This window comes from Oryzias latipes, chromosome 14, assembly GCF_002234675.1.
Source record: "Oryzias latipes chromosome 14, ASM223467v1".
NCBI classification, from domain to species: Eukaryota; Metazoa; Chordata; class Actinopteri; order Beloniformes; family Adrianichthyidae; genus Oryzias; species Oryzias latipes.
Genome location: NC_019872.2, coordinates 6,633,944 through 6,661,724, shown reverse-complemented (window position 1 = coordinate 6,661,724; position 27,781 = coordinate 6,633,944). Strand labels below are relative to the sequence as shown.

At 39.5% G+C, this 27,781-nt stretch overlaps 1 protein-coding gene across 4 annotated transcripts; it reads left to right on the top strand.

The window, feature by feature from the left end:
• The first annotated feature begins 114 nt into the window (after positions 1-114).
• aff4 (AF4/FMR2 family member 4) lies at positions 115-26,568 on the top strand. 4 transcript variants are annotated; one of them, XM_023962708.1, is made up of 22 exons: positions 115-364; positions 12,066-12,192; positions 14,176-14,934; positions 15,684-15,722; positions 15,861-15,947; positions 16,033-16,060; positions 16,183-16,234; positions 16,419-16,508; positions 17,421-17,565; positions 17,652-18,360; positions 18,491-18,624; positions 18,880-18,965; positions 19,311-19,542; positions 19,847-19,941; positions 20,368-20,431; positions 21,060-21,143; positions 21,258-21,394; positions 21,581-21,652; positions 21,765-21,858; positions 21,988-22,031; positions 22,111-22,325; positions 23,057-26,564. In XM_023962708.1, exons 2-22 carry the CDS (start codon positions 12,070-12,072, stop codon positions 23,182-23,184), a joined length of 3,417 nt encoding a protein of 1,138 aa, XP_023818476.1. In that variant the 5' UTR covers positions 115-364; positions 12,066-12,069; the 3' UTR covers positions 23,185-26,564. The 4 variants fall into 4 exon arrangements, 3 of the variants coding, with proteins under 3 accessions (XP_023818476.1, XP_023818475.1, XP_023818477.1); XM_023962707.1 differs by lacking the exon at positions 115-364 and adding an exon at positions 8,558-8,823 and having other exon boundaries at positions 23,057-26,568; XM_023962709.1 differs by lacking the exons at positions 115-364; positions 21,060-21,143 and adding an exon at positions 8,559-8,823 and having other exon boundaries at positions 23,057-26,568.
• Positions 26,569-27,781: the final 1,213 nt, after the last annotated feature.

The following is a 27,781-nucleotide window of genomic DNA, read 5'->3' as shown; positions in this document are numbered from 1 at the left end:
TTTATGACGCTGGGTGGCGGTTTTGACAGTTTTCTGACAGGCCGTGAAGGCAGCTTCTTCTGATGCCATCCATGCATCCAGTCCTGTCTGTGGTACCTGCTGGCTGCCTCACCACTTAGCTAGCAGTTACCTATCAGTCACATCTCTTCGGGAATAACAAAATGAACAAGGAGGCAGGATGACTTCATTTTGTTTTCCCCTCGTTGTACAGTTCCGCTTTGAGGGAAGACTTTTAGTGTAGTATTTTAGCTGTTAAAGCGTTTGGCTCACTTCATCTTGCGTGTAAAAACTGGAAGTGGAAAAGACAAAGAAAAAAGAGCTTTCCAATAGCTAGAATGGTTTGGGCCTAAAAAGAAGACAAGAGGTAAGAAAAACGACTGTCGCAAAAACCGGTTTTTGTTTTTCAGCCGTACTTTCGGTTGTCTGTTGTTTAGAGTCAAATTTTGATGCAAGTTTCTCAAAACATAAAAGGATTGATAGCTAGTTAGCTGCTAGCTTAGCTTACGAAGGCTACTCGTAGACGCTAGTCTTAAAGATGCAGGTGTTCTTAAGGTAGCTTATTTAGCCTTTAGCCAATATTTGAGCTGGACTATTTTTAAGATCTATTGACCGATAAATGATTTCTAGCCCTCGTACGTGAAATGTCACTCGTTTGCTGGCTTTCTGCCTTCAGTTCCCGGTCTAGTATAATTCAAACATCGCAGCGGTGTTTTTGTTTTTGTTCCTGTAACGCAAACTAGCAGGTCATGACGTTTATCGGTGCTTTTAATTAGTTTGATAACCAGCGCATGAGTAGACCAAATGAGACACTTTAGCTTGTGTAATTTAGAACATATGGGGTATTGTTTGGAAATTATGTAAGCAGGCACGTTTTTTCTATTTTTTTTCCTTTAAAAAAGTATATTCGTTTTGGTAAAATCCCAAAATATTTTATATTTGAGAGTTCATGTGTCAGAAACGAGTTGAGTTTCCGTTAAGGTCACAGTACAGTGAGACCCCATAAGAACTCAGCTGTTCTGGTGATAAACAAACTTTCTATTTATGATAACATGACATTGCTGTCACTGCCACAAGCTAAAAGAGTTGTTGTTTTTTTTGGTGGTAATGTAGATAAATAAATAAACAAACAAACAAATTAAAATCACACATAAGTCTGTGTTTGCAAGCAAAGATACAGCTGATACTCTCTTCTAGGAAGCCATTTTATGTGCCTCAGTTGGGGGGGGGGCAGAAAAGTCATCTCAAGTCCAGCATTCCTCTCAGTAGCTGTTGATATCACAGGTTGAAGTGTGCATTGGTGTAGACAAAGTTGCCACTTGAGGATGACACTTCATGGTTGGGTGGACCGAAGGTCATGAACTCATTTATGGCTGGGAGGCTGTGAGCCGGCTGCACAGCAACAATCAGGGGGCCAAAAGATTCCTTTTTGTTGCCTTCAGTCAGTAAAATGCTAGTTTTAAGTTGCTTTTTATTAACATGTTTACTAAATGAAGTAGTTGTTTCTGTTTTTTATGTCTTATTTTCCCCATGCTTCTTTCTGTTTGCACTACTGTGTTTTGCTGTGGTAAATATCCAGTAAACTCAAATTCAGAGAGCGTAGAAAAGAAAGTTACGATGGATAAGACCTGGCTGAAATATTGCTGGCACACACTACAGTGACAAGTTGCATAATGAATGATGTGTGGTCAGTTTGAGGATGAACAGATCCTTACCACACGTGGAAAATTGGCTTAAAGTTCAAACGCATCACATGACGGTCAGTACAGTTTCCGTTTGTAACAGTAAATTCCACTTGAAGCACATTAATTTTTTCCAAATGTAACTTCATGTGGCAGAAACCAACCTACATGGTAGTTTTTTTGGTGTGATTTACCAGGGTTTTGACAAAGAGAAGACCAAGTTTCAGTGTTTTTAGATGTTAATAACACTTGCTTTTGAGTTAGACAAAGTTGTTGATGCCGTGTTTCGACTCTGAAACAAAAGCTCTCTGTGTTTCACGCTGCTTTGTTTTCATGAAAATGTGTGGCTTCATAGCAACATGCAAAAGTTGGCTTTCCTGAAACCAACAAAGCCTCTACACTGGAAAAGTTCAAACTACTTCCAGATGCTGAGTGTCAAATGCTTGGGATTCTATGAAATAAGCAGCTAAAACATACGCTACATTAGTAAGTTGTAACTGTAATCCCCTGTGGCGCAACTTGCTGTGAAATGCACTTCACTTCCTGTTTAACTTTTGCCCAGAGGCATGTATGCGGCGGCTGTTTCCTTTGTTGCCAGGCAAACGGCTCATGCCCTGTCAAGATGTTGTGGTGATTTCCATGTCTGCTCCAGACAGAGCAGAAGGTGGATGCTTTCTTTGGATATAGCTACTATAAATGTATTTTTACCTATGTTGGAAAAAAAAACTACCTTAGAAACGAACAATGGCATGTTTCTAGCAATTCAGCAAAAACTGATAGTACAAGATGTTACAGCTGCCCTTGTAGAAGTGAGAAATGACTGCCTGAAGGTAACAATGCTGCTGCTTTTTTGTCTCATGTTGTTGATTTAAAAACATGTGAGGAGAGAACTGAAAAGGAGTAATTTCCTCTAGCTTTTTATCTAAATATTGGATAACTTTATGTTCCAAAGACAGTTTTTGAGAAGCTAAGTTTGACCAGTTTTGCTACCAAATGTTTTTCTTTTTCACACAAAGCATGTCAGTTACTTGAATCCACTTCCACAGTCAGCTAGTTTAATTAGATTGAATCTAATCGGACATCGGCAGCCTTTTTTCCCCCTCAATGCTATTGCTCACACAGCAGAAAAATATGCTACTCACTTTGTCCTGACCTCTGCCATCTGTTCTTTAGTTTTCCTTCACTCGTAGGAACTTTAAGCTTTCACATGGCTATTTAATTCTGTGGGCGGAACAAATTTAAGGCATTTATTTTAATTGATCTGACACCGATCTGTGCTGTGACTTAACTTGTTTAGAAAAACCACTTAACCAGTCTCAATCTTTTTGCAATTTAAAAACCTATCAATATTTTTTATAAAAATTTTCACATAGCAAAAACAATATTACCTTAGGGTAGGAAATATTGACAGGACAGCTTTGTGCTCATGTTCTGCATTAAACGAAGCAATAGTTTTCATTAGATCTCTGCTGAAATCTGCAATTCTGCCCATTACATTTCTATGTATGTATACGAAAATGATGATACAATATTAATCCTAATGAGGAGTTGACATATTTGTACTTATACATACATGACACATTGAATCCATTAGGTGTGAGCAGGAGCGGGAAGTTGCAAATTAACCTAATCCCGCATCTATTATGCTTATGATGATGATGAATATTATTATTGTGGTTGCTGTATATTACTACGGTAGTTTAAATTCTGAAGTATTGACAGAAGCTCTTGTTTGGTAAACCTAAAATAAATTTTAAAAAAAGGTTTAAAAGGTGGACAAATATAATAATAATAATAATAATAATAATAATAATAATAATAATAATAATAATAATAATAATAATAATAATAATAACGGTGGCGCAGTGGTTAGCGCTCTTGCCTCACAGCAAGAAGGCCCCCGGTTCAAGTCCCGGCTGGGGGACATGAAAAACTACATCAATGGGGAACCTTTCTGTGTGGAGTTTGCATGTTCTCCCCGTGCATGCGTGGGTTTCCTCCAGGATCTCCGGCTTCCTCCCACCGTCCAAAAACATGCTACATAGGTTGATTGGCAACTCTAAATTGTCCCTAGGTGTGAGTGTGAGAGTGAATGGATGTGTGATTGTGGACATTCCACCCTGCGACAGACTGGCGACCAGTCCAGGGTATCCCCTGCCTACGCCCAAGTGGCCGGGATAGGCTCCGGCAACCCCGTGACCCCGAAAGGGAATAAACGGTAAAGAAGATGAATGAATAATAGTAATAATAATTGTTCAGCTGTTTAAAAGAAGCAAAAGTCATGCTCTCAATCTTGTGTTCTTTTATTTTGAGAAAACAGGTTTGGCTACATGTACATGGATTTAGGACATGATATTTGCATAATATAAACCTTATCTTGTGAAGACATTTGCATAAAGAGTTAAAATACCTTTTGAGAAACTTGCAGTACAGGGTGTCGAGCTTAAGTTGTGCGTCATGTCAATGATGTGTCAGAAAATGTTCCTGGAAAAGAGTGTTGTCTGTGTCAGAAAGAATTTTCTTTCGATTTAAGCATTTTAAAGCGAACAAATTCAGTTCTCAATCTGTCACCCAAAGTTCATTTAAGTTTCCACGTGGCATACTTTAAATTTCTACAAACATGACTAAAGGATTGTTAAAATGTAATCCATTGAAAATCTGCTTCACTTGGTGCTCTTATCAGATCTGTCCTACAGGAATTTTCTGCTTTAAATTTGTTATTTTTGCTGCACAATTCATTTCAATAAACACCTTGTTTCTGTTTTCCTCAGTTGCCTTATCAGAATACTTTGGAGTGGAACTCCTGTTTGTAGCGTAGCTTCAATATTGCAGATTGAATTTTGTTTCCAAAGTGAGCTGTGGTTGAAATAGCTCTGCTTATACTCTGTGTTGACTGATGCTGTATTTGCATCCTAGGATGGAGCAATTTTCCAGGATTGTTTTGTCTTCATTTGTCATTTCTGTGTTCCTGGACATGTGGCTAATCCATTGGCCTAAACAAATCCGACCCCTTGATCTGCCGGCTTGTTTTCTTTTTGGAACTATGGGAAAAATAAAAACAAAAGGTTTGTTTTCTGACTCTAAAGAACATAATTCTCCAAACTCTTAAAGCACATTTCACTAAATTCCACGGAGTGTTTTTTCTTTGGATTTAGGTCAGCAGAGTGTTGAAGTTGAGGTATATACTCAGTATTTAGTACAGGTCTTATTGTACAAACAGAAACCACAATGAATCTTGCAGCAGATATCCTTATTTTACACCACCCACCTCCTCATCATTGTTGCAGGGCTCCACTATGACCCATGCTGACGGATGGAGCTTTAGCTAGCGGTACTGTTTTACCTTTGCTTCTGCCAACATTTGATCAGTTTGGATTGGAAAGAAGTGTCTGAATGATTTCATTGTTTGAGCACAGCGCACACATCTCTGAGCTGTGAATGGCAAAAGCTTGGGGGGCCTTTTTGATTTAAATAATGGACACCTGCTGAGTGAAGCCCCTCCAGGCATGCAGGGGTTGAGCTCAACACAACCAGTGATACAAGTATTAATAGAGAGACTTTAGCTGAAGTTTGCCTTTGTCATTTGGAGTAAAACTCAGAACAGAAAAACACCAAAACGATAATTGAAACAAGAATATGGAAAAATATGGTTGTGGTGGTAAAAAGTTAAAAGAAAGTTTGAAGTTTTAAATCCCCATTTGTTTTAATTATATGTTTTTTTGACAATAATTTAACTTTTTATTATTTTAAGTGCAGATATTTTACAGAGAAAGTTTAGACTCGCACATATATCTTTTTTCCTAACTGTTCTTAACGTCTTGGCGACATGTGTTCCTAACAGTCTTCAGCAGTATTACTCAAAGCTCTACTAACAGCGGAGAGTATACAGCATTGGAGTGGACTGTGGAATTCCTGCCGTCAGCAGGTTTGCTTCCAAAGCACCAGAGGTGGTAACACAGGCTGCCCATCTGCACCCATTGTTTTCCCTTTTTTTATTTAAACAAATGCAAGAAACCACCTATGATGGATGTCATTTTTCTCAATGTGGTTATGTAAGCATAACTGTTAAAACACTGTTTCCCACTATCCAAAGCCCTTCGGTCAGCCTGTTAGGTAAGCAGCTGTGGGCGTGTCGCATTTATGCTAATGGCCCTCGCTACTTCATTTTTGCTGAGTTTTAGGACAGGACATGAACATAGGTTTTGTTATAGCTTCTCATAAAAACAAGTAGTTTACACGAACATGTGTGCAGCAATTGTTGACAATTGAATCAGTTGAAAAAAAATCACCCTTTTACAGTTGAAATGAGGGAGTCCTGCAAAATGTTCTTAGTCCAATGTGGATTACCAGCTTGACAAAAATGGAACTGAGGAAAAGGTTAATCCTGATCATCTCTGTGTTTATGTGGGAATCTGAAGATGCAGAATGACTCAAAGGCAAACAGACAGCAGTGCTTTTCCTGCTAATTTTACTCAGGAAAATGTTCATACTCAAAGTATAAAAAATCTAGTGACTCACTGCATTTTGTGACATTTAAGGAACCCAATTATCTTTTTATTAATATATATTTTTTAAATAAAATATTCTTGAATTTCACTGAATAGCAAAAAGGTTCTTCAGCCAATTTGTATGTTTAATGGTGGAAATTTGTGGAGTTCTTAAAGTCTATTTCTTGTCTCTTATTTTATTTAAGCAAGAAAACTGCAAATAATTAATTAATGCATTTTTTTTGTGTCAAACTATATTATACAATGAAATCAAATTGATTCAGGAAATTGACTGATAGCTGTGCAAAACTTGTAATAGTATTTGGTTGTAGGTAAATGAAAGTCAAAGGCACATAGTTTGAATCAAAAGACGCATGTGAACACGTGGAGACATCTTCTGCTGATGTAGTAGCTCACTATTCTCATCCTTAAGGATTTGTCTGTAGTTTGTTTGTTTTGAGCAACCAGTAATGGTCTGTCCATGGCTTGATACATAAATATTAATAAAAAATGTCTCAAAACCAGGTCCAATGTAAGGATAAGTGTTTGATTAGTGGGGCAAGAATTTCTTAAATTAAATAATCTGCTAAAGATTTAATTTTAAATGTATTTGAGTTTGTCTTTGGAGTACTGCAGATCTCCTGAAAAGCAAAAAAGCTTTTAACCCTTTTACATCTGAGTTTATGCTCCAGTGTTTACATTTTTTGAGTATCACATCTCTTCAACTGTGTAAGCAACTAGCGTAATACCAGCAAAGACAAGCAGCCTTGCACTGGTATGCAACAGTATACAGTAGTGAAGTGGTTACGCAGTCAGCTGATTCTGCTGAGAAAAAAACGACGTTGCACCGTTATGCAACACTTTGTTAGCAATGTGTTGCGTAGCAGTGAAAAGCCACTTTTTCCCCCCGTCAGAATCAGCCGATCCACGTTGATTGGATAAACGGTCTCTGGTGACATCATGTGTTAAAATGGGAAATGGCGTATACTTGCATAGCGCTTTTCTACCTTCCTCTAAGGCCCAAAGTGCTTTACAGTCACAGTACCATTCGCACACACATTCACACACTGTTGCCGAACACTGGCGCCAACCTTCCACCAGAGGCAACGTGGGGTTCAGTGTCCTGCTCAAGGACACTTTGACATATGTTAAACATTTCAACTATTTTAAGCTGATTTTTACTGGAACTAATGTGAAATTAATCTGATACAGATCATAAATACTTTTTCACTGCAACAGACATTCACATTCAAAAATATATGATCAGACTTTATAGGAATATGTTTCTCCCCACTTTTTTTATGCAAAAAATAATAGTAAATGAGCATAAAATATTAAAGAACCACTTAAAGTTGTCAGTGTTACACATCTCAAATTACTATTGTTTATGGAGTTGGCTTTTAGATTTTTTTGTGGTTTGGCGAGTGTGACACTAACAAATCCCGAATAAATGCAATACCATAGCAAAATAAAAAAATGTACTCATTGTAAATATAGTAAATATTTCAACGACAAAAGAGAGTATACTAATCCAAAAGGTTTTTTCTTTTGCAGTGGTTACTTGATGGGTCTCTTTCAAAGCTTATACAAAGCACAATTAAAGCAAGTTCCCCTTGTTTTAGATAAAATCTTAACCTAAGCCTTTGACGTGGTTGTAATGCTGTGTTCTTATTCCGTCTATGCAACATGTGTTGATGCTGCATTTGCTCTTGTGTGTCATCATCCTGTGTAAATGATGAAAATGTTTCACTTGCTTCATCAGCTGATTTAAAAGCCAGGACGCTGTTCCTTTAACAGGCTTCACTGCTGCCGTCTTGTGCTTGGGGCAAAGTGGGGGAGGGAGGGCTGTTGTTGACGGAATGGCCGGCTGCGATTGGCTGAGTCTTACCGAGGTTCGTTACGTCACTTGGAGGAGAGGCCTTGTGGTGTAAAATAACATGTCCTTTTATGGGAAAGGGTGGACTGTGCCATTTTCAAGTAGAGGTGAGATTTCTTGCTTTCAAAGCTCTTTTTGTTTATAATTGCTTTTAAGATTCATTTTTAAATTACATGTTTTTCTTCTTAATTGTTGTCTCATACAGATACATTTTTAATATAAAAAATACACTTAAAGAGACTTGTGCTTATATTACGCTTCTTTCAAATATTTTCCAAGATTATTCAAGTAGAAATTTCTCAAATATTCGAAATTTAAAATAAATCAAATTAAGTGCTTGTACAGATGAAACTACTCGTTTTATGTTTCTAGTACCTTTTTATTCTTACTTTGTGTTTTAAAAACTGCCGGGAACAAAAGCTGCTTCCCACTGTCATGTTACCCAGCCTGCGACCCCCCTGCAGTTTGCAGATGTGGTATCTCCCTTAGATAAGCCGCCACCTCCCCTCCCTTAGTCAGATTTGTCTCCACTCTAAGGAAATACACAGTACCTCCGAGTAAAGTTGAGAAACTCTTGTTACGCTTCCAGCCAACCGGACGCCAACAGAAACCTTTAGTTAAAATAAAATGGTGAGGTTGTCTTCACTGGAAGCAAATTCCGCAAAAGTTTAAGCTGGCGAGACATGTCAAGTATACTTTTCAGTCCCTGTGAGATCCTCTAAATCTCCTCCCCTCCTCCTTCCAATGTTTCAGTGGCTGAGGCCATGGCCTCTCAGTCAGGGTAAGAAATGCACAGCTAGCTGCTGCCTTTACTTATTATCTTGATGTCTGTTCCATTTAAAACTCCTAATGTTTCTTTTTGTATAACGTGGTTGTCCTTTTTCTAGTTTATATAAACTTTTCTAAAGAGTGTCACAGTGAGGCCTAGTCTGTACTCTGATAGCATTTCCTTTTTTCTGTGCTTGTATAGAAGACATGGCCTGCTCGTTTTCACTTGTTGGAGACTTCTGAGCTGATTAATTTAAGTACACATTAAAGTAGCTACTCAACTCTGGAGACTTTGACCTTTTCAGTTTGCCTCAGTATTGATTCAAGCTCTCATTGTTATTTAAACTTGCTGGACTGGGGCAGACTTTTGTGTTTCAACAAACATTGAAGCTATCAACGTTTTCAGTCTTTTATTCTAGTCATTCATATGTTTAGATTGGGGAAACCTTGAGGAAAGAAAGGCCTGGTATCAAAGCCTGTTTTTGAGATATGAATAAGTAGAATAGAAATGATGATTTAAGTGTGTCTGGTTTTGTTTTTTTATGCGAGTGCTCAAAGTTTATAGGTTAAAATCTCTCAAAATCAGAATAAAAAAACAAACAGAATTGCATTGTAAGATATATCCTTTTGAGTGGTTTGCTTACTCTAGGAAATCATGAGTAAGGCTGTGGACTCTCCCACCTTGCTGTGATACATAGTTTAACGTGTTACATAGGCGACGTTTTTTTGTTCTAAAAGTCTTATTTTGCTTGTTTGTTTTTTTTTGTTTTTTTGTTGATGTTGTTCTTTGTGTTGTGGCTTTTTTTTTTCAAACCTCGCAACATTTATAGCATAAAAGACTTTTGAATTATAGTTGGTGATTGTCATCTGTGTGGCAGAGTTGTCTAAATAACTATCATTAGAATTTACTGGAATGTGGCTTTAGTAAATCATGTGTGCTGTTAGCTGTAGCCGACTCATAGTGTCAGTTCAGATGCGGTGTGTCATTATCAAGTGTTTGGTTTTGTGCAGTCTGAACTTGGTTTTTGGTTGTGTGCTGACAGAGGGGTGGTGATGAGTTCTGGCTAATCAGAACGAGTTTTTCTTCTTTTCTTGACACCTCATCTAGGAGAGGTTGCTACTAATGCTTTACCGTTTGCAGCCCAATTTGAAATTGCTACTGCACAATGCATTAAAGAATAAGGAATTATAGCAATGTCATTTGGTGCATTTATCAGTAAACTGGATTGTCAAGAAAAGGCCAGCTTGCCCTGGATTCACAATTGTTTTGCTTAGGGCTGCACGATATGAGGAAAACTCGCGATATGCGATATTAGTGATCAATATTGCAACGACGATATAACTTGCGGTATATGAACAAATAGCAAAACATAATTTCCATTTCATTGCAACAGTTTAAAATAGATACTCCAAATGACCATTGTCTATAGGAGGCGAACCTCTAACATTAAAGAGCTCCATCCGATTGGTCAACAACGTCAAGGGGTCCATCCAATTGGTCGAATGCCTAAATGGATTTATTTGATTGGTTAAATGCTTCAAACTGCCATAAGATTGTTTTAGCACATTTATTGGAACCATTTTTTGCAATTTTCGCCGCCTTTTGCGATATGGGTATTGCACAGCTTGATGTCACGATAACGATAAATCTGCGATATATTGTGCAGGCCTCGTTTTGCTCAATTTTAGCTTTGAAGGCTTCTTATTAATATTTTAAAAACTTAATGTCAATATGTTTTTTCTGTACAAGTTCAAAAATGGTCCGTAAAGTATTTTCAACCAGTAAAACAACCATTAGTTGTGTAACAACCATAATGTCAAGCTTCTCTGTTTGTTGGAATCCTCATGTAAAAAGGCATGAAGGCCAAAGGAACAAAAATGTATTTATGAATGTTTGTCTTTGCAGTTTTCAGGCGTCCTGTTTCTATCTCCAAACTGCATTCCCCACTTTACCTAATCATTAACAGTCAGGTAGTATTAGTGATTTTGGGAAATTTGCAGTTTAGACTCAATTATTCACCGATTTCATCACCTCACCTGAGAATAATTGTTGCAAGTTCAGGGAGGTTTAGTCCACAGAGCTAACCTTCTGTTTTTTAAAAAGCATTCACAGGAGACTTGCTGTCATTGTTGTCTTTAATAATTTGATTTAAAACAGTAAATGTCCTTGATTCCTCTTTGCTCTGTGTTTATTGGACTGCGTGGAGTCACTAGCGTACTGTCATATTTTTAGCCGTTCTCTCTAAACATTTTAAAAACGTTTGTGTGACGTGTTTTTAATCTGGGAGGAGCCCGAGTGGTTTCTGCAGAATCGCACTGTCAACAGCCTGGAAGTAAATGTTGTTGCTGGTGGAGTCGACATGTGGATTTAAGGAAGAAAACGGGCATGAATGATAATCTGCTCATTTCAGTTTGTAGAGCTGCAGCGCTTCTTTCTGTTCAACAAGGTGCAAATGAGGAAGGCAGCTCTATGGCTGTTTTGTTTAGACTGAGCTTACCTACTACTAATGTTCTATCCGAATTCATGTGACGTTTCCAGTGTCCTGCAAAGATACACGCTTTGCTCTTTGTGTCATCCGGCTGATGCAGCTTTTCTTAAAGGTCAGGTTTGGCTCTGCTGAACATAAATGTTGTTAATTAAAGGACAGTGCCCTCAAACAGTTTTTCATAACATTCAGAAGAAAAATGAGATGTGTTATGGAGTGACACTGATGTTCTTGGGCTAGAGTTAACATACCACCATATATGTTATTCAAAAGATGTAAAAACCTTCTTTACGTCTTATAAACGAGGAAAAAATGAGAAATGGAGGAAACTTCTCCACTGTTAAAACGCCAAATAATAGCATTATTACTGTATGTGGTTGGGCTCAGTCAAACAGACCATCTGGACCTGAGGATTATGTACAATAGCAGTTGTTAATTCATTGTCTGCGTTGGGGTAAGCTTATTAGAGGCTACTTTCACCTCGGGTCATCCCAGTGATTCCTCCTCTTGTCGATTGCCTTCAAAGTCTCCTTCCTGCTGTGTACTTAAAGGTTCTTTCATTTTTATAAACCAGTTCAAAGCAAAAAAAAAATATTGCTCTGTAAATTTGGATTAGTTGTTCATAATAAATCCTAATTAAAGGGAAGTTGGGTAAATATTTCTGCAGGAACGTCAACTGGGTTATTCTTGTCGTCCCCAATTCTGGCTAATTGAATTGTTTTCATATTTTGGATTTCTCATTGACTTGTTGTTCTGTTTGTGTTTGCAGCAACATGAACCGTGAGGACCGGAATGTACTCCGAATGAAAGAAAGAGAAAGGAGAAATCAAGAAATTCAGCAGGGAGGAGAGGCTTTTCCAGCTAATTCCCCTCTGTTCCCCGAACCCTACAAAGTGGTACGTTTGTTTAAATTGCGCTCACTGGTGGCATCTGACTGATCCGTCAGTTTTGAGGAATTTGCAACTGCGGCAGGAAGTGAGAAATGCAGGTTTTAACAGAAGCTGCCCGGTCGTGCACTTTTGTTGTTTTTAGAATTAAAGAGCCGTCCAGGTTGATCCAAATAGGATACTGTACCAAATTCTGAGTGGGAAGACATTTTAAACATGACTTGACGGGTAGATGTTGTGGCTGATGTTCTGTCGTTGCACAGCTGTTTAAAGTAAACAAAGGAAGACACCTCTGTTGCACCTCCTCCTCCTCCTCCTCCTCTGTCTTACCACCATGCTTACAAACAAAGATTGAGGGCAGCCAGGCCCTGCCAGCCGATTCAGTTGTAAAGAGGATTTGAGTTCTCCGTTCTGGTCTAATCTTTGCCACTAACCAGATTCGAGCAGATGTAAGTGGCTCTGCTCCTTAGCAAGAGCTAGTAGAAAGGAATGAGTCCTGACAGGTTTGGAACGGAAACGCCATCGCAGGTGGATGATGCGTCTTTGCGTTTGTTTGTGAACACGACATAGTGAAAGATGGCACGAAGGGCAGGAAGGTCCTTGAGCTTTCAGAGGGGGGAAAAAGCCTGAAAAAACTCTAAAATTCTGCATGTAATTACAAAACAATCGGTAGAGAACAACCAAACGCACGCACAAAAATCTCAGTGTGAGCAGCTTGTTGTGCTTCATATCTCTGGTCTGCTGCTTGTGTTGATCTTATGTAAGCTTTAGTTTGACTTCTCCCTCTCTGACATGCTCCGCTGAGTGGAAGTTTACAGTGTTCTGCGTTGAAGACCATGTGTGCTCACAGCTGCAGCTGTGACTGCAAATGTAGACCAGCAACAGCATTTTATAGTGCAGACTTTATGCACTGCTAGTAAAGCTGCCGTTTTAACGGTTACGCTAGTTTTAAAAAAAAAGAAATTCTAATGTTTGGGGTGTGTCTAAAGTCTTCTTTTTCACAAGTGGTACGTAATATGGGGTCAGAAAATAACTGTTTTTTCCAAATTAGACATTTAACTCGACTCCAAACACCAGGTTGAATTTAAATGAACACGTTTACATTGAAATTCTGTCACTTTTATGTGCAACGACTAGCTTTGACCCTGAAAACAAATGAAACATTGTTCCAGGAGTTGGTATAAGCCACAACCTTAATGACTACCTTTTTATTCAGCTTTGTTTAAACTTGTTAACTTTTTGTCATACAAGCTCTTTAAACACTTGAGTGATTTCCTTTAAATAGATTCTGTTTGTCTGCACAAAGTGCTCGGTTTCCTATCGTGTAACGAAACCTCCAGAAAAATGCTGTATTACTCTCCCCGAACTGCACACGTCAGAGCGAGGCCATGCAGGCAGGCAGCGGTTCAGACCTCGCTTTGACCAAGCTAGTTACATTTCCTGCTGCAGATAACGGCTTGTGTTTCCTCACCCTCAGCGTGAATCTGTCAAAGCCAACAGATGTGAAAAGACTGTTGGTGAAACTGGAGACACCACGCAAACCGATTTTCACACAAGTTGATTGGAGGCTGTGGCCTCCGAGTGATTGATTAACCTTTTTCTTGGAGCTCTCGGGAGCTTATCTGAATATACGAATGCGTTTGGACTGCCAACACTTGTTGATTAGGCCTCTCGCTGGTTTTCATATATTGTTTTTGGATGTTGTAAATATGAAAACACATTAGAAGCAGTTTTACACATTTAAGAATCAGAATCTTTTATTGTCACATGTACAGCTTTTACACTGACATAGGAAATTACATTCCAGTACCGTTACTGTGACGTTTCTGACAACAGAGTTAGAGTTTCTATTGAATTGTCTGTATATTCAAATAACCTTAAGTTTTCCCGTTTTTAAGTAGAATATTTTTCTTTATTTATTGATATTCATGTAAACTTTAAAGTGAAACCTCTGGCTATTATTTATTTCTTTTCTGCTTCTTTCCTCTTCAGGTCAGCAAAGAAGATAAACTATCCAGCCGTATTCAAAGCATGCTGGGAAACTACGACGAGATGAAAGAGCCAATTGGTGACACACTTCCAAAACTCGGGGGTAAACCTTCAAACAGTTCATCTTCCTCTGAGGAGAAATTGGCCGCGCCTTTGTTCGGTGGAGATCAGCGCGGCAGTGAGAGCAGTAAATGGACTCCGGTCGGCCCTGCGCCTGGTGGATCAACATCCCAGAAACGCTCAGGACTTCAGGGTGGACACGGAAGTCAGAGGAGCAGCGGTGGCAGCAGCAGCAGTAGCCAAAGAGGGGAGAGGGAAAAGAAGTCAAGTAAGCATAGTGGAGGATCAGAGCACTCCAAGTCGCACACGTCAAGCCCGGCCAAGAGTTCTCTGAGTTCCTCCGGCAGCCAATCCCGGGGCTCATTGTCTGCGGAGCAACATCACTGCAAGGAACGCTATCGCTCCAAGTCTCCGCTGGACAGAGAAGCCAACTGGGACTCACCCTCACGGGTTCACACCTCCTTCCCTAGTGGACAGCACTCGAGTCAGTCCTTTCCCTCATCGTTGATGCCTAAAACGAGCTCCATGCAGCAAAAGCCCACGGCTTACGTACGGCCTATGGATGGCCAGGAAACGGCAGAGCCCAAAAGTTCACAGGCGGAGAGCTACAGCGGACAGCCGCACAGTGGCCCCATGGGGGAGATGAAGTCCAATGGCAAGGCCTCACTCACCAAACTAAAGATTCCTTCACAGCCAGTTGAGGTAAATCAGAATCTGTGAGAAAAGTGTCCCTCGTTTTTTCAGAAAAACAACTTGCTTTTCATTTTCATATTCACATTTACCTGTTTAAGACCCACTCCGATCATCCTTTGATCTATTTTAAAAGTGTTCTTGTAACTAGGATCATGCAGCATTTGGCCAAAATCACAAAACGGGTTGTTTTCTAGAACATAGTTTCTGCAGAGCAGCAGTTGTCGAGTTCTGGACAGGGACCCACAGGCGTAGAGTAACCCTCCACACTGCTTAGAGCTCGGAGCAGGGTGCTTGCGGCCCACCCAGCGGGATTCGCAATGTCACTAATAAGCTCTTTTTCTGACAACCTTTTTTTCGTTTGCTCGTTATTCATTTCAAATAAAGAAATACTCAAAATTGCCTTTTTAAGCTTAATTTTCTTAATATTTGTTCTACATCATCAGAAAAATGCCACAAGAACCTGTTAAAAACACCATTTTGATGGGAGTGGGTCTTTAAAAATAGAATTTCAAAGTATTTCACCTTTGAAACAGTGCTGCAGATATTTTTTATATATGGATCATAAAGTAAGCTGATAGGGATTTCAGAGTTGTAGTAAAATAATTCACAGCACGTTTCAATTGTACCAAGTGAACTCTCATAAAAATGTCTGTAAAATGACTGACGCTCCTCAAAATGGAAATCGCCTCTGAATTCTGCTGAACTAAGAGCACGCCGTTCATGAAACCGCTGGCTCACATGCTGTTTCTTGTTTTCAGGGATCTGGTGACGCAAACAGTGTTGCTGAAATTTTGAAGGTACACAGCTTTTAGTGTGACCCGTTTTAAATGATTAAACTGACAGCTGGTTGAAACGAAGAGGGAGAAAAGCAGTTTACTCACACCCTTTAACTCATCAGCACCTTTTTTTTAAATATTTTTCTTTTTTAAATGCAGGAAATGACTCAGTCGTGGCCTCCGCCACTAACAGCCATCCACACTCCATGCAAAACAGAGCCCTCCAAGTTTCCATTCCCCACCAAGGTCAGAATTGAACTGTTGGATTTGTTGACTGATTTGTGGTGGATGTGTCTAATAAGGTCTAATGTGTTTTTGACTTGGGTTTCAGGAAGCGCATCCTTTTCCAAGTGGACACAGTGAGTGACTTGATTCAAAAAAACCCAATTAGGATGTATTTTTCTTTCTGTTTTTGTCTAAAACCAACATGTTCGTTCGCAGTGTTCATTTCTGTATGCATGCTTCTCTTTTGTAATCTCAGAGCGGGGCAGTTCGTCAAAGAGCTCCAGCAGCCACCAAACTAAAGATGGCAGGTGTGTGCTTCCTCTCTCTGGCCTTTTCCCTCCTTTGCCTGTCGTGAATGCAAGTTGATGGTTTTACCAGTAATGATTTGCAAAGCAAAGCAGTGCAGCAAAGGATAAAGGAGTTGTCCGAATGGCAGGCGGACACAGCTATGCAAATGCAAATGTGTATTAATGTGGGATTTTTGTGTCGTAGTATGCTGAAAGAAGATCTGATGATAAGCAGCAGTGAGGACAGCGACGGTGAACAAGAAGCCAAGAATGCCTCCAGGAACACATCAGCAAGGTGAAGCACCAAACATGGATGTTTCTACAGACAGGAAGTGCTATTCATTCTTTAGAGCAGGGGTCCCCAAGTTTAATTTTGGAAAACTAGCTGATTCTGCCCTTTTTTCTTGTGTACTCGCGTGTCTTAAATACATTCACTATCTTCTTAAAACGGCTGCTCTGAGTGCTAAATTAAATCCCCCGTTAGCTAACAAAGTTAATAAAAAACAAAAGTCTTTGGGGAGAAAGAAGCCATCAAAGAAAAAGAAATCTGCTTTCCAGACAAAACCATTTTTTCCTCAAATTATGCAAACAATTGTTTCCACGTACCAAGCCCACTTTGCACAATATGTGACTCTCTAATGTTAGACCTACGCTGATAATAAAGTAGCAAAACCTAGTGGATTCATGTTCATGAAAATACCACTTCTATGACTATTGTCATTTTATTTGGCTTTTAGTTGTCACACCTTTCAAATCGGATGCTGCTAAAGTTGGCGTCCACTTTGGCGTTTGGGGGAAAATCTGCATCACATTTGAATGGGTCCTCCACAAAGTCCACGTTTAAACCTGTTGCAAATATTCGACAGAGAATGAAGATTCAATCAAATAAAGTCGCTGAATTGTGGAAAAGTGTAAAAGGGACATTTGAGAATTTCCCTACAGCAAAGCTAAATTAGGCAGGCACCTGATAAGAAACTTGGAAACCAGAAGCTTAAAATCTTTTGACCCTATTTGGACCGGTCCATTAAAAATTTGTCTGACATTAAACAAACCGTGGCCTAAAAAAAGTTGAGGATCACCGCTTTAGAGTTAGCATTCTCTGCCCATTCAAACTGAGTCTACTGGACAATGCTAGTGTGAAAGCAGCCTCATGCCCTTCAAAATAAAGGCGCAATAACACCGTTTCCCTCTTTTGTCTTTCAAACAGCAATAACAGTGAAGCAGCTGAGCAATCGAGGGACGACTCGAGCAGCCACAGCGGCTCAGAGAGCAGCTCGGGCTCCGACAGTGAGAGTGAAAGCAGCACATCGGACAGTGAAGCCAACGAACCCCCACAGCCGGCCTCACCCGATGTAATGACACTACAAATTGTCAGCCACTCTTCCTAAGAAGATGCTTCCAACCACTCAGTTGTTTGTTTTTGTTTTCCCCTCTTCAGCCTCAAGGCTCCAACAAGTGGCAGCTTGAAAATTGGATCAAGAAGACTCAAGACAACAATAATACTCCGCCCAAATACAAGAAGGAGGGCCGAGATAACAGCTCAGGGCGTGGTCATGGTAACCAGGGAGGGGGCTCAAAAGACTCGGCGTTGCCGCCTCCGAGCAGGGATCTACGGGCGCCACAGAAAGGTGCGGAGGGGGGTCGTGGCCGTCAAAAATCCCCCGCGCAGTGTGAGAGCGGCACAAACTCGCGAAGTCGCGTGGGTAAAAAGCAGCCGAAAAAGTCAGAGAAGCCCCCAGTTGTGGAAGAACCCAAAGGTGGCTTAAGGGTGGAGAGTGAGACCGCTCCGGTGGTCCCCCATACCAGACAAACGGCTGGCACTAAAGGTCCCCGCAAGCCAAGCACCAGAAAAGATCTGAAGTCCTCTCCCAGGTCCGCCGCAGCCCCCGCCCCCATCGCTCCTGGCAAGCGTAAAGCCAAGCCTCCCCAGTCTCGTGAAGTGGTTTCTACAGATCCCTCATCTTCAGACTCTGAGGGGAACGACAGCATCCCGTCCTCATCACAGACCCCCAAGTACACGGAGAGCATCCGAACCCCCGTGTGCATGTTTGTGACCGAGGATAAAGAGCTGCTGTCTCCGCTCAGTGACCCCGAGGACCGCTACCCGCCAAGGCCCCCCCACCAGGAGGTCCTACTCGTTAAGATCGGTTAGTTGGGAAGTTATCAGACAAAGAACAAAACTCACTTTTTGAATGTGGTCTGATGTTGAGGCTTTTCTTTACTCTGGATTGAATTCAATGCTACCCTTCCCTTCCTTTTCCTCCCTACTTCCTGTAGATCTCAGCTTGCTGTCCAGAATCCCGGGACGGCCGTATAAGGAGCCTTCAGAGATCAAAGTGGAAAGTGAAGACTCTCCAGACAGAGATGCCAACAACAAGAAAAGCTCCATTAAGCTCAAGCGGAGACATAAGGTAATCTTTAAATGGAAGTTCATTCGTTTTTGACATTTTTATTTTATTTTTTCCAATCTTTTCCGTAAAAGAAAACGGGTCCTTCAGTAATTATTTCATTTTAACTATAGTAATTTGGGACTAAGTTTGGGATTTTCTTTGGAAATATTTCAGCTTTTAGAATTATTACCTTCAGATACACTGAATGAAAAGCTTTCAACAATTTAGAGGAAGTTGTTAGAAATCCAAACATTTCCGCTCTTGTTTTTTCTCAAGAATGACGACGAAAGCTCAAAGCCTGGGAGTAAACGATTCAAGCCAGAAGGGAAATCTGCACAACATCATAAAAACGGCGTTAAAGAGTAAGTGTTGCTTCACTATCCTAGGAACAACTTGTTGTTTTCTTAGTATATTGGGTAAAAATTATTGAAGCCTTTTTACGTTTTGGTTCTTAAAATTATTTCTGCTAAAACTTCTTCTGTTCATCATAAAATCCCTCAGCGATCTGGTCAGTTTATCACATCTTTGTGACTTGTAAGATGCTGGTTAATCTTTATCTTATAGTGCCTTATATAACCTTGGTTGTGGTCTACCTGGAAAGTTGATATTTAACCACTAAGCGCTTCATATTTTTATTTTACATTGGAGGCTGCTTCAGAAATGTTACACTTGGAAAAAATCTGTGATAAAATCATCTGACTTTTTAGGTCTAAAAGGTCTTTGGACAAGAAAGAAGAGCCCGTGTCCCCCGCCTCCATGCCGGGGCTTCAACGGACACCGAAGGCGGAGCATCCCAGTCGGAAGAGGACGGCCAGCCAGTCCTCCACCTCACTGTCCAGCGGGACCGGAAGTGGAAAAGAGGGAAGCCAAAGTGCCAAGAGCAGCAGCACCCCCAAACACAGGAAGGGAGAGGACAAGGGCAAGACACGGGACAGCAAGGTGTGTGAGGGCATCTGCCATCCGCAGTCATTCTCCAGTTCAGTCTCAACGGTTGCAAATCAATTTTTTCTGCAAAGCCTGGAAGGTGACACAATGATGGAGATATAAAATAAAAAAAAGGTTGAGAAGGAAAAGAAGGTGGTTAAGCTCTTTTTATTTTATTTTTGGGAGCTTCAGACATCAGACAGGCATGTTTTTTCTTAGACTAAATATAGATTATATGCAAATATATATATTTTAGAATACCCAAATTACATTTTGGTTTTGTTTATCTTCCAAAACTGAGCGTTTGCTTTCCCTGCAGGAGAAGTCCTCAAAGAGCTGCGATAACCAGCTCGTTCCTCCTCTTTCCTCGGATGGCTCAAAGTCTCAGAGATCCAAGCTGGTGTTCGAGGACAGGTAAGAAGAGCTCTTTCCACTGTGGATAACCCCTCTGCGGGACACCGACAGAGCGGCTGTGGGGATCCAGGCTTGCCTTTGATGCATAAAGCCGTAGGAGGTTGGGAAGGTCACGAATAGATGTGGCTGCGTGCCAGAAAGATTATGTAAATTTCCATTTTAAAAGGCCCACAGCTGGGACTGTCTGTCCTTTTTTACAGTGCTCTAAAGAAGCTACACCGAGATACTTATTTATTTTTTTGTCTTCTAAAAGACAAAAAAATAAATAAGTATCTCGGAGATTTTTAGAAGATTTTTTAGCTGTTTAGGGTTTTCTGGTTAAAATGTTAAGGCTGTAAAAGAAAAGTAAACTATACAGTTAAAGTATTTCTGGTATAGATGTGTGCTTTTATTGTGGAAGTTTGACATGCAAATATGGTTTCACAGGGTTCATTCAGCAGATCACTACTTGCAGGAAGCCAAGAAGCTCAAGCACAATGCAGACGCTCTGGTGAGAAAACCCTTTTAAGGAGCCGTTTCTGTCAACAGTTTTATGCAAACGTGTAAGAAGGAGCAGGTTGATGGTGAGAAAAATCAATTTATAAATGATTGCACAGTAATATGCAGTGGTTGGATTGGAGGTAGTTGCAGTTTAAGTCTCTAAATTGAATAAATACTTGAACTCTAAAGCTTTTTTCTCCTCTTTCCTTCCATGAAAAGACAGACTGACAAATATCCTTTTGTTTTCCAGTCAAAGCAGCACAAACTAAATTAGGGAAGCAAATTTGTCTTGAGTAGCGAGTTGTGTGTTGGTTTTGTTATTTAATCTCTGAACTTTGTCATTTGAGTTAACTTTGCTCCAAACTTCCCTTGTTTATCGCAGTGATTACAATTTAAGAATAACCCACGATAGGTACAACTCACAAAGTCGGGATTATGTATTTTTCTCAGACACATTAATATTTTCACGCTTTTCTCTCTTGTATGAAGTTTTAAAGTTGAAACTTTTGTACAAAAATAAGTCCAGTATTACAGCAGGAAAAAGACCCGGTCGTGATTGAAGATTTATGTAGATTTGGAGTGCTGCACGCATTCTGTACTCGAGACATGGCACAGAGATTGACTGTCAATATCAACAGCCAATCAGGACGTGGGATGCAGTGTGCTGTGGGGGAAAAAGTGTGGAAAATTGCACTGAAAAAAAATCCCAAAGACTGCAAAAGGTGAACCGCGAAATGCCGAGGGAGCACTGTTATGGAGTAGATGAAAGCATTTGGGCTGTGCTGCGTGTTTGTCACTGGTTCCTTCTTGACCATCTTCTTTCTTTTTGAGTGCAGGTGAACCGATTTGAGAAGGCGGTTTACTACCTGGATGCTGTGGTGTCGTTCATTGAATGTGGCAATGCACTGGAGAAAAGTGCCCAGGAGGCAAAGTCTCCCTTCCCTATGTATGCAGAAACCGTGGAACTCATCAAGTAAGCGCAAACACAAAAGCCTGTCGTTCACTCATTATATGCATTGACAGGTTTGGTAACATCTCTTGAAAAGTTTGGTTTATTTACGTGCAGAGAATCTTGTCTCTGAATCTCAGAAACTGTTAGTGAAAAACAACATTTTTCTGATCTTAATCTAGGAATGTTTTGTCTCTGTTGTGCCTTCAGATACACTATGAAATTAAAAAGCTACATGGCCCCAGATGCTACTTCAGCAGACAAGAGACTGGCCGTGCTTTGGTAAGAGCTTCCTAATCTAAGCGGTGCAAATTTCCACCTTCACATAAACTTAATCGTTGTTGTGCAAGAAATCGTTTTCTTTGGTTATCAAATCCTTTTTTTTCCTCCCTAGTTTGCGATGTCAGTCTCTTCTTTACCTGCGACTGTTCAAGTTAAGGAAAGACAGCGCTCTGAAATACTCCAAAACTCTCACAGAACACTTGAAGGTACTCATTTCCTAACAGCAGTTTTTTTTTGGCACGCTGTCAGAATTGGGGGAAATCTAATAAAACTCTGAGTGTGCGCGCTGCTTCCTCTCTTTGTACATGATGTTCTTTCCCTCGTCTTGTTCACAGAATTCTCTGAGTAACACCCAGGCTCCCTCTCCTGGAATGGCAAAGTAAGGCAGTAAATAATCACATACCAAAGCACTGACATCAACTCAACTAACATTATGTCCTCTTGAACTGTCTCCACAGTAAGGCAGCAGGCATGCCCTCCCCAGTCTCACCCAAACTTTCACCAGGGTCAGCCAGTGGCTACGTATCCAGCAGCAACAGCAGCGCCAGCTCCTCTGTGACCATACCTCAGCGCATCCACCAGATGGCTGCCAGCTACGTCCAGGTCACCTCCAACTTCCTGTACGCCACTGAGATCTGGGACCAGGCTGAGCAGCTGTCCAAGGAGCAGAAAGGTAAAGCCCTCAACCTTCTTATTAGAAACACAGAAACAGACTCTTCCAAATGGAAAATGTGACGCATCAAACAGAGAAATGTCACTATTTGACAAGTCATTTTGTCATTCTCTTTTAACACAGAACCACACACACCTTCTACCCACTGAGCTTTTATTTTACTGTCAAATTAATGATTCTACATACTATTCTTTTTTTTTAATTTTTCTTTAAATCATTACTGAGTATCTGTCTTGAGGCTAGCATGCTTGTGGAAAAACGTAGCTGAGATTTATTGATTTGGATGACAAAAGGAAAAACAAATGGATTAGCATGAAACATTTTCAGAACCGTCCCTTCCACCGCCGTCTCTGCTGTGAAAGTGACTTATCATCACGACAGTCCATAGAAACTTCCATTGCAAGTTGCTTTCTAACATGAGTTTGTGTTTTGCAACTGTTAAAAAGTCGAGAGTATTGCAGACAAAGTTGAGTTTATTTAAAAAATTGCAGGTCTGGAAGCTTTAAAACAATTGAAAATGTATTAAAAAACCTTTGACAGGTTAGAAAAATTGAATAAAGTTTTAATTTCTTTTAAATGAAATATTTTTTCTTTTCGCTGTAAAAGCATAACTGAATAAAAGACAAGGTTATTTCTTGATTGGGTGGATTTTTCCACCATAGTGTTCGTTTTTGTGACCTTTCAGCAGAATAATGTTTTGTGAGCGCTGCTTCTCGTCTGTGTTTTTGCAGATTTCTTCTTGGAGTTGGACAAAATGATGGGTCCTTTGATCTTCAACACCAGCAGCATGACAGAACTCGTGCGTTACACGCGACAGGGCCTCCACTGGCTGCGCCTGGATGCGAAACACGCCGCCTAGCACAGGCCCCGCTCCCTGCACGCTGCTTCCTTGCACATGCCGACACCTCAGCCTCTCGTGCTTACCAACCGGATCTCAGAGACACAGACACACACACAGACACACACATATGCAAACAGTGTCCACATCTGCTCCTCAGCTTACACAGGGCGGACTTCTTAGACAACACTGTGTCCATTTTCTGCACCAGCTTGCCAAAAACACTGAGCAATTAGGGTATCTTACATCGGCAAGGCAAAGGGCAGGTACATCTGCAGCAGTAATCCAGAGAGCCTGTCACATGGCTTCATAAATCAGCCTTCTTACAAATATTCTTGCAGGCGGTTTATATTATCTTGACATGAAAGAACTGGGTGGATTCTTAATTCACAATACACTAAAACTGGGGTTTGGTTAATAGGCTTCTTTAGGTTACGACAGTTTATTTGACTTTGTTTCACCAAAGTACCTCCCAGGAACACCAAAGGTGCTTTAAACTGAAGGTTTCTCCTAGTCATTTTTGTGCCTTGTATGTGAGCTACAGGAAAACTATCATCCAATTGTTTTTTTGCGTTTTGGTGTTTTTGTTTCTTTTAAAGCTATTGCCACAGTTCTTCTAATGTATATTTTAGTTATTTAACAAGTATTGGAAACTGGCAACATTTATATTTTTACTGCAATTTCAGGTCTTTTTAAGTTACTAAAATAACCAATAATTGCTGTTCGTTTCCTCTGACTTCATCAATTTTCAACGCCTCAAGAGGCGGAGGAGGAAAGGTTCACGTCTACACCAGATTGATATTTTTGAATCCTATATTTATAAAATATTCTTTTAAAAACTATATTAACCCACGCATTTTATCTGTTGAAATCAGAAGCTTTTTCTGGCCTGCTAACCAATGAAATGTTAAGTTATTTCCCTTATTATGGCTCTGAAAGACGCTCTGCTCCTCTTTGTAAAGCTGCAGGGACTGTTAGATGATGGACTTTCATTCAATTTTCTATTAGCCACATGATGTTTTGCCTTCGGTAGCTTTGAAATTCAAATACCATTAAATGTCGTTCCTCTTGTAGCCACGTCGTCTTCAAATTGTCACCAAGCTAGAACCCTTTCTTGTAGAAGTACACATGTTTTTCGGTTGTTTTTTTTTTGTCAGTATATTCAGAACAGCAGGGACTGTGGAAGTATTCTACATGGTGGTCCACCATTACGTTGCAGGGTATAGAAACTAATTTGGCGAGATTAGATGAAAGCGAATATATTGTTTAGGATGAGAACCGCATTAGTGAAGGAAATTAGAAGTGTTGCGTTTATATGACAGAGTTTAAAATCTATAACTGTGTATTGCAGATGAGAATTATAAAAACATATACGGATTCTATTTATATACTGAGATTCTTTTGTCTTATGGCCAAATAAATGCTAAATTTCAACAGGGGAGAAAGCAAAAGTATTTTTTGATGTAATTGTTCCTATTTAAATCAACTCAATCATGCATGTCTTACACAAAAGTAAAATGACAACATTGAGTAAATGTATACCTGCGTTTCGATTGATTCTGCCGTCTTTAAGTCACTGCTCGTCATGGACTTTTGTTGTTTTTGTTTCGGTGAAGGTGTTAACGATGCTTCCAGGTGGATTGGGTGTCATCTTCAATAGTAGGAGGATCTGTCCTTTTTTTTTTCCTCCTCATTCATTTACCTTAATGGAATAAAACATGCTGGAAATCCTGGGCCAAATAGTATTTTGATAATAAACTCCTAATATAATCATTTTTTGTTTTAACTCTAAAGGAAAGTGTGAAATGTGTTTTAGGCATATTGAGCTTTTTAAATTAAATCGCAGAAAATTACTGTTTGGTCCAGCTTTTTTTTTTTACTCTTCACTGGCTCCCTGCCTTTATTGGAAGAGGGAGATACTGTTATTTTCTCTTAAACTTGAAAAAGAGCAAGTCAAAGGAGGTATTCTTTTAATCTATGCAGGATTTTTGAAAAACAAGAAGGCTCCCTCTTAAGTTTTTCTTTTCCCGTCTCAGTGAGAAACCTTTTACTCAAATGTCCAAGGCCTTCAGCTTTTGCAATTTTTGTGTACTAGTTTAGTAAATGTATGTAAATAGTTTTTTTTTTTTGTATAACCAAACACATATGGCTCTGAGCCATTTTGTATTTAAAAGCTGGAGGCAACTTTTCTTGTAGGAAGTGAGTTTTGCCAGCTCAGACAATGTCTTCATACACTGGTACAATTGCAAGTTGAAGTTGGCACCTTGTGTTCCCTATACGCTATCTTATACGTAAAATGTTTTTTAAAACGAACAAAAAAAATAATTTTTAACAGTTTGCTACTCACTTATTTATTTTTTCTGCCCCTTTTGCGCTATTTCTTTACTATTTTGCCTTTTTACGGAGTTCCATTTTAAGAAATAGGAAGATGTATATGTATTGTTTATGATGAGATTTTCATTGTAATTAGTAATTAATTCTAACTTTAAAGAATCCAGGGTAAGATGAGGTGTTTTTTTAATTTTATTTGACTTTTAGTAGGAAATTGGTAACACTTGCATGTTTCTATTTAAATACAATTGTATAAATTGTAAATATAACATTTCTTTAAGGGTGGATTTCTACTACAGGTTGACATTTTTATTAAACGTACACAATGCTGTAAATATATTGTGAGATCCTACATGCACATTTTTTTTTTCCTCCTGTGGGTTTTTTCTATGTTCTTTCCTCCTCAAAGTTGTTAGAGATGGCATCCTAATCTATTAACACTGTATATCAGATTGATTTGCTCTATGTGCTCGTATCCTTTGTCTTATTCCTTCACTGTGTCATAGTATCTTGTTTGGGACTTAATTATCGTCTCCAAAGTGTTAATATTTCCGTCTCTTCTGTGATTGACTCGGAGCTGCGTACTTTAAATGTAAATTGTTTGAGCTCATGAGATGGACGTATGAACTGCATGTATAGTCTGTTGTCTCTTTCTTCCTCAAGAGAGAATTATGTATTAACTGTCCTTTTTTTTTTAATAAGAATTGGTCCAACGTGTTTAGGAAACAAGAGGTTTCTGCACACTTCAGAACAGCTGTAGCAGTTTATACAGTATGTTGAATAACACACCCCCCTTTTTATTTTATTTTAACCTCGTCTCCATAGTGAGACTATCAGCAAACGATATATACAATAATTTAAACTGGACTAGTTTTAAGAGATCTGTTGACAAAGATGATATATATGATGGATGCAATATGATTCAAGGTACTCATAAAGTTTGATCCTCAAACTTAGGTTATGTAATTTAAGAACATTCTTGTGAAGTGAGTATTAATTGTGACTAATGAGTCTGTCCTGAATATTCTTTGTATTTTGCTGTATTGAGAATAAAATATATATGAATATGTTTAAGTATCTTCTGCTTTTTCTTTGGTAGCTGACAGGTTAAAAATGTACATTTAAAGATTTTTCTAAGGCACAAATGAACAAACTTGATTAGCACGGAGCAAAATTATACCAACTTGATGTGGAAAAAGTAGGATAAATGCGAGGAAACTGCATATTTAATTTAAATTATCAAAAATATATTAGTGATCAAATAGAGGCCATTTTAAAGTTGTTGTTTTTTTGCTTTTATTGTACTGAATCAAGTTAGCAAAATTCTATGTAATAGAACAAATTAAATGTGCATAAAGTGGATATTTTGTAGGAATTTGCATTAAGAACAAAAGCAGAAACTTAAATCTTTAAGTTGACTGTACCATTACCACAATAATATTTTCATGGAATGGAGTCTCCACATTTTTGCATTGAAGGTGAAATCAAACTTATTTTTGAAAGGGAAAGTATTTTACATTTCTTGCTGGTTATTAAAAAATATGCTTAGGGATATTGTCTACAGCAATAAAGTGCAGTACAGTCCACATTGTGGCGGTTGCTGTAAAGAAGAAAATAACCTCTCAGCCTGAAAAAAGCCACCATGTGGACAAGAGCTGATACTGCCCATCCGTTTGTTTATGTTTGTGTAAGCAATTATGGTAGTAGAGGACATAATTAGCTGGGGGAGACTTTTGTTTAAAATAAAAAATAAAAAGATAGAGGAAGGCTAAATGTTCCAATGATATCTGTTGTTTTCATTATTTTTAAATCTGCATGACCCTGAATAAATACATAAATACTCATTCACCTTCAGTTTATAAGAGACTCGTTTACCTTTCTGCATATCCCGTCAGGGGTCGCCACAGCAATCTGCTTTCACTGAGTCGCATAGGTGGTTTGGCAGAGGTTTCTAGGCTGGATGCTCTTCCTGACACAACCCTGTGTTTTAGCCGGGCTGGGGACCAGCCAACTGAGGCATCCAGCCGCTCAGTTAAAAAGTAAAAAAATAAACTCTGATCAATTGAAAATTTTACCTCAGCTGTTCACTTCAAAAGCAAAAGAAATCACCTCTATTCTGTTCTGTGTACCACAAAAGCATTTGAAGAGGTTTATGCTGATTGTACTTTGGGCTACTGCCAGAAGGGGGCCCAAGTCTGGGTCCCCCTGTGCTGGTCCCTTGCCCGGATAACATACACGGTTGTGTCAGGGAGAGCATCCAGCCTAAAAATCTCTGCCAACCACCTGT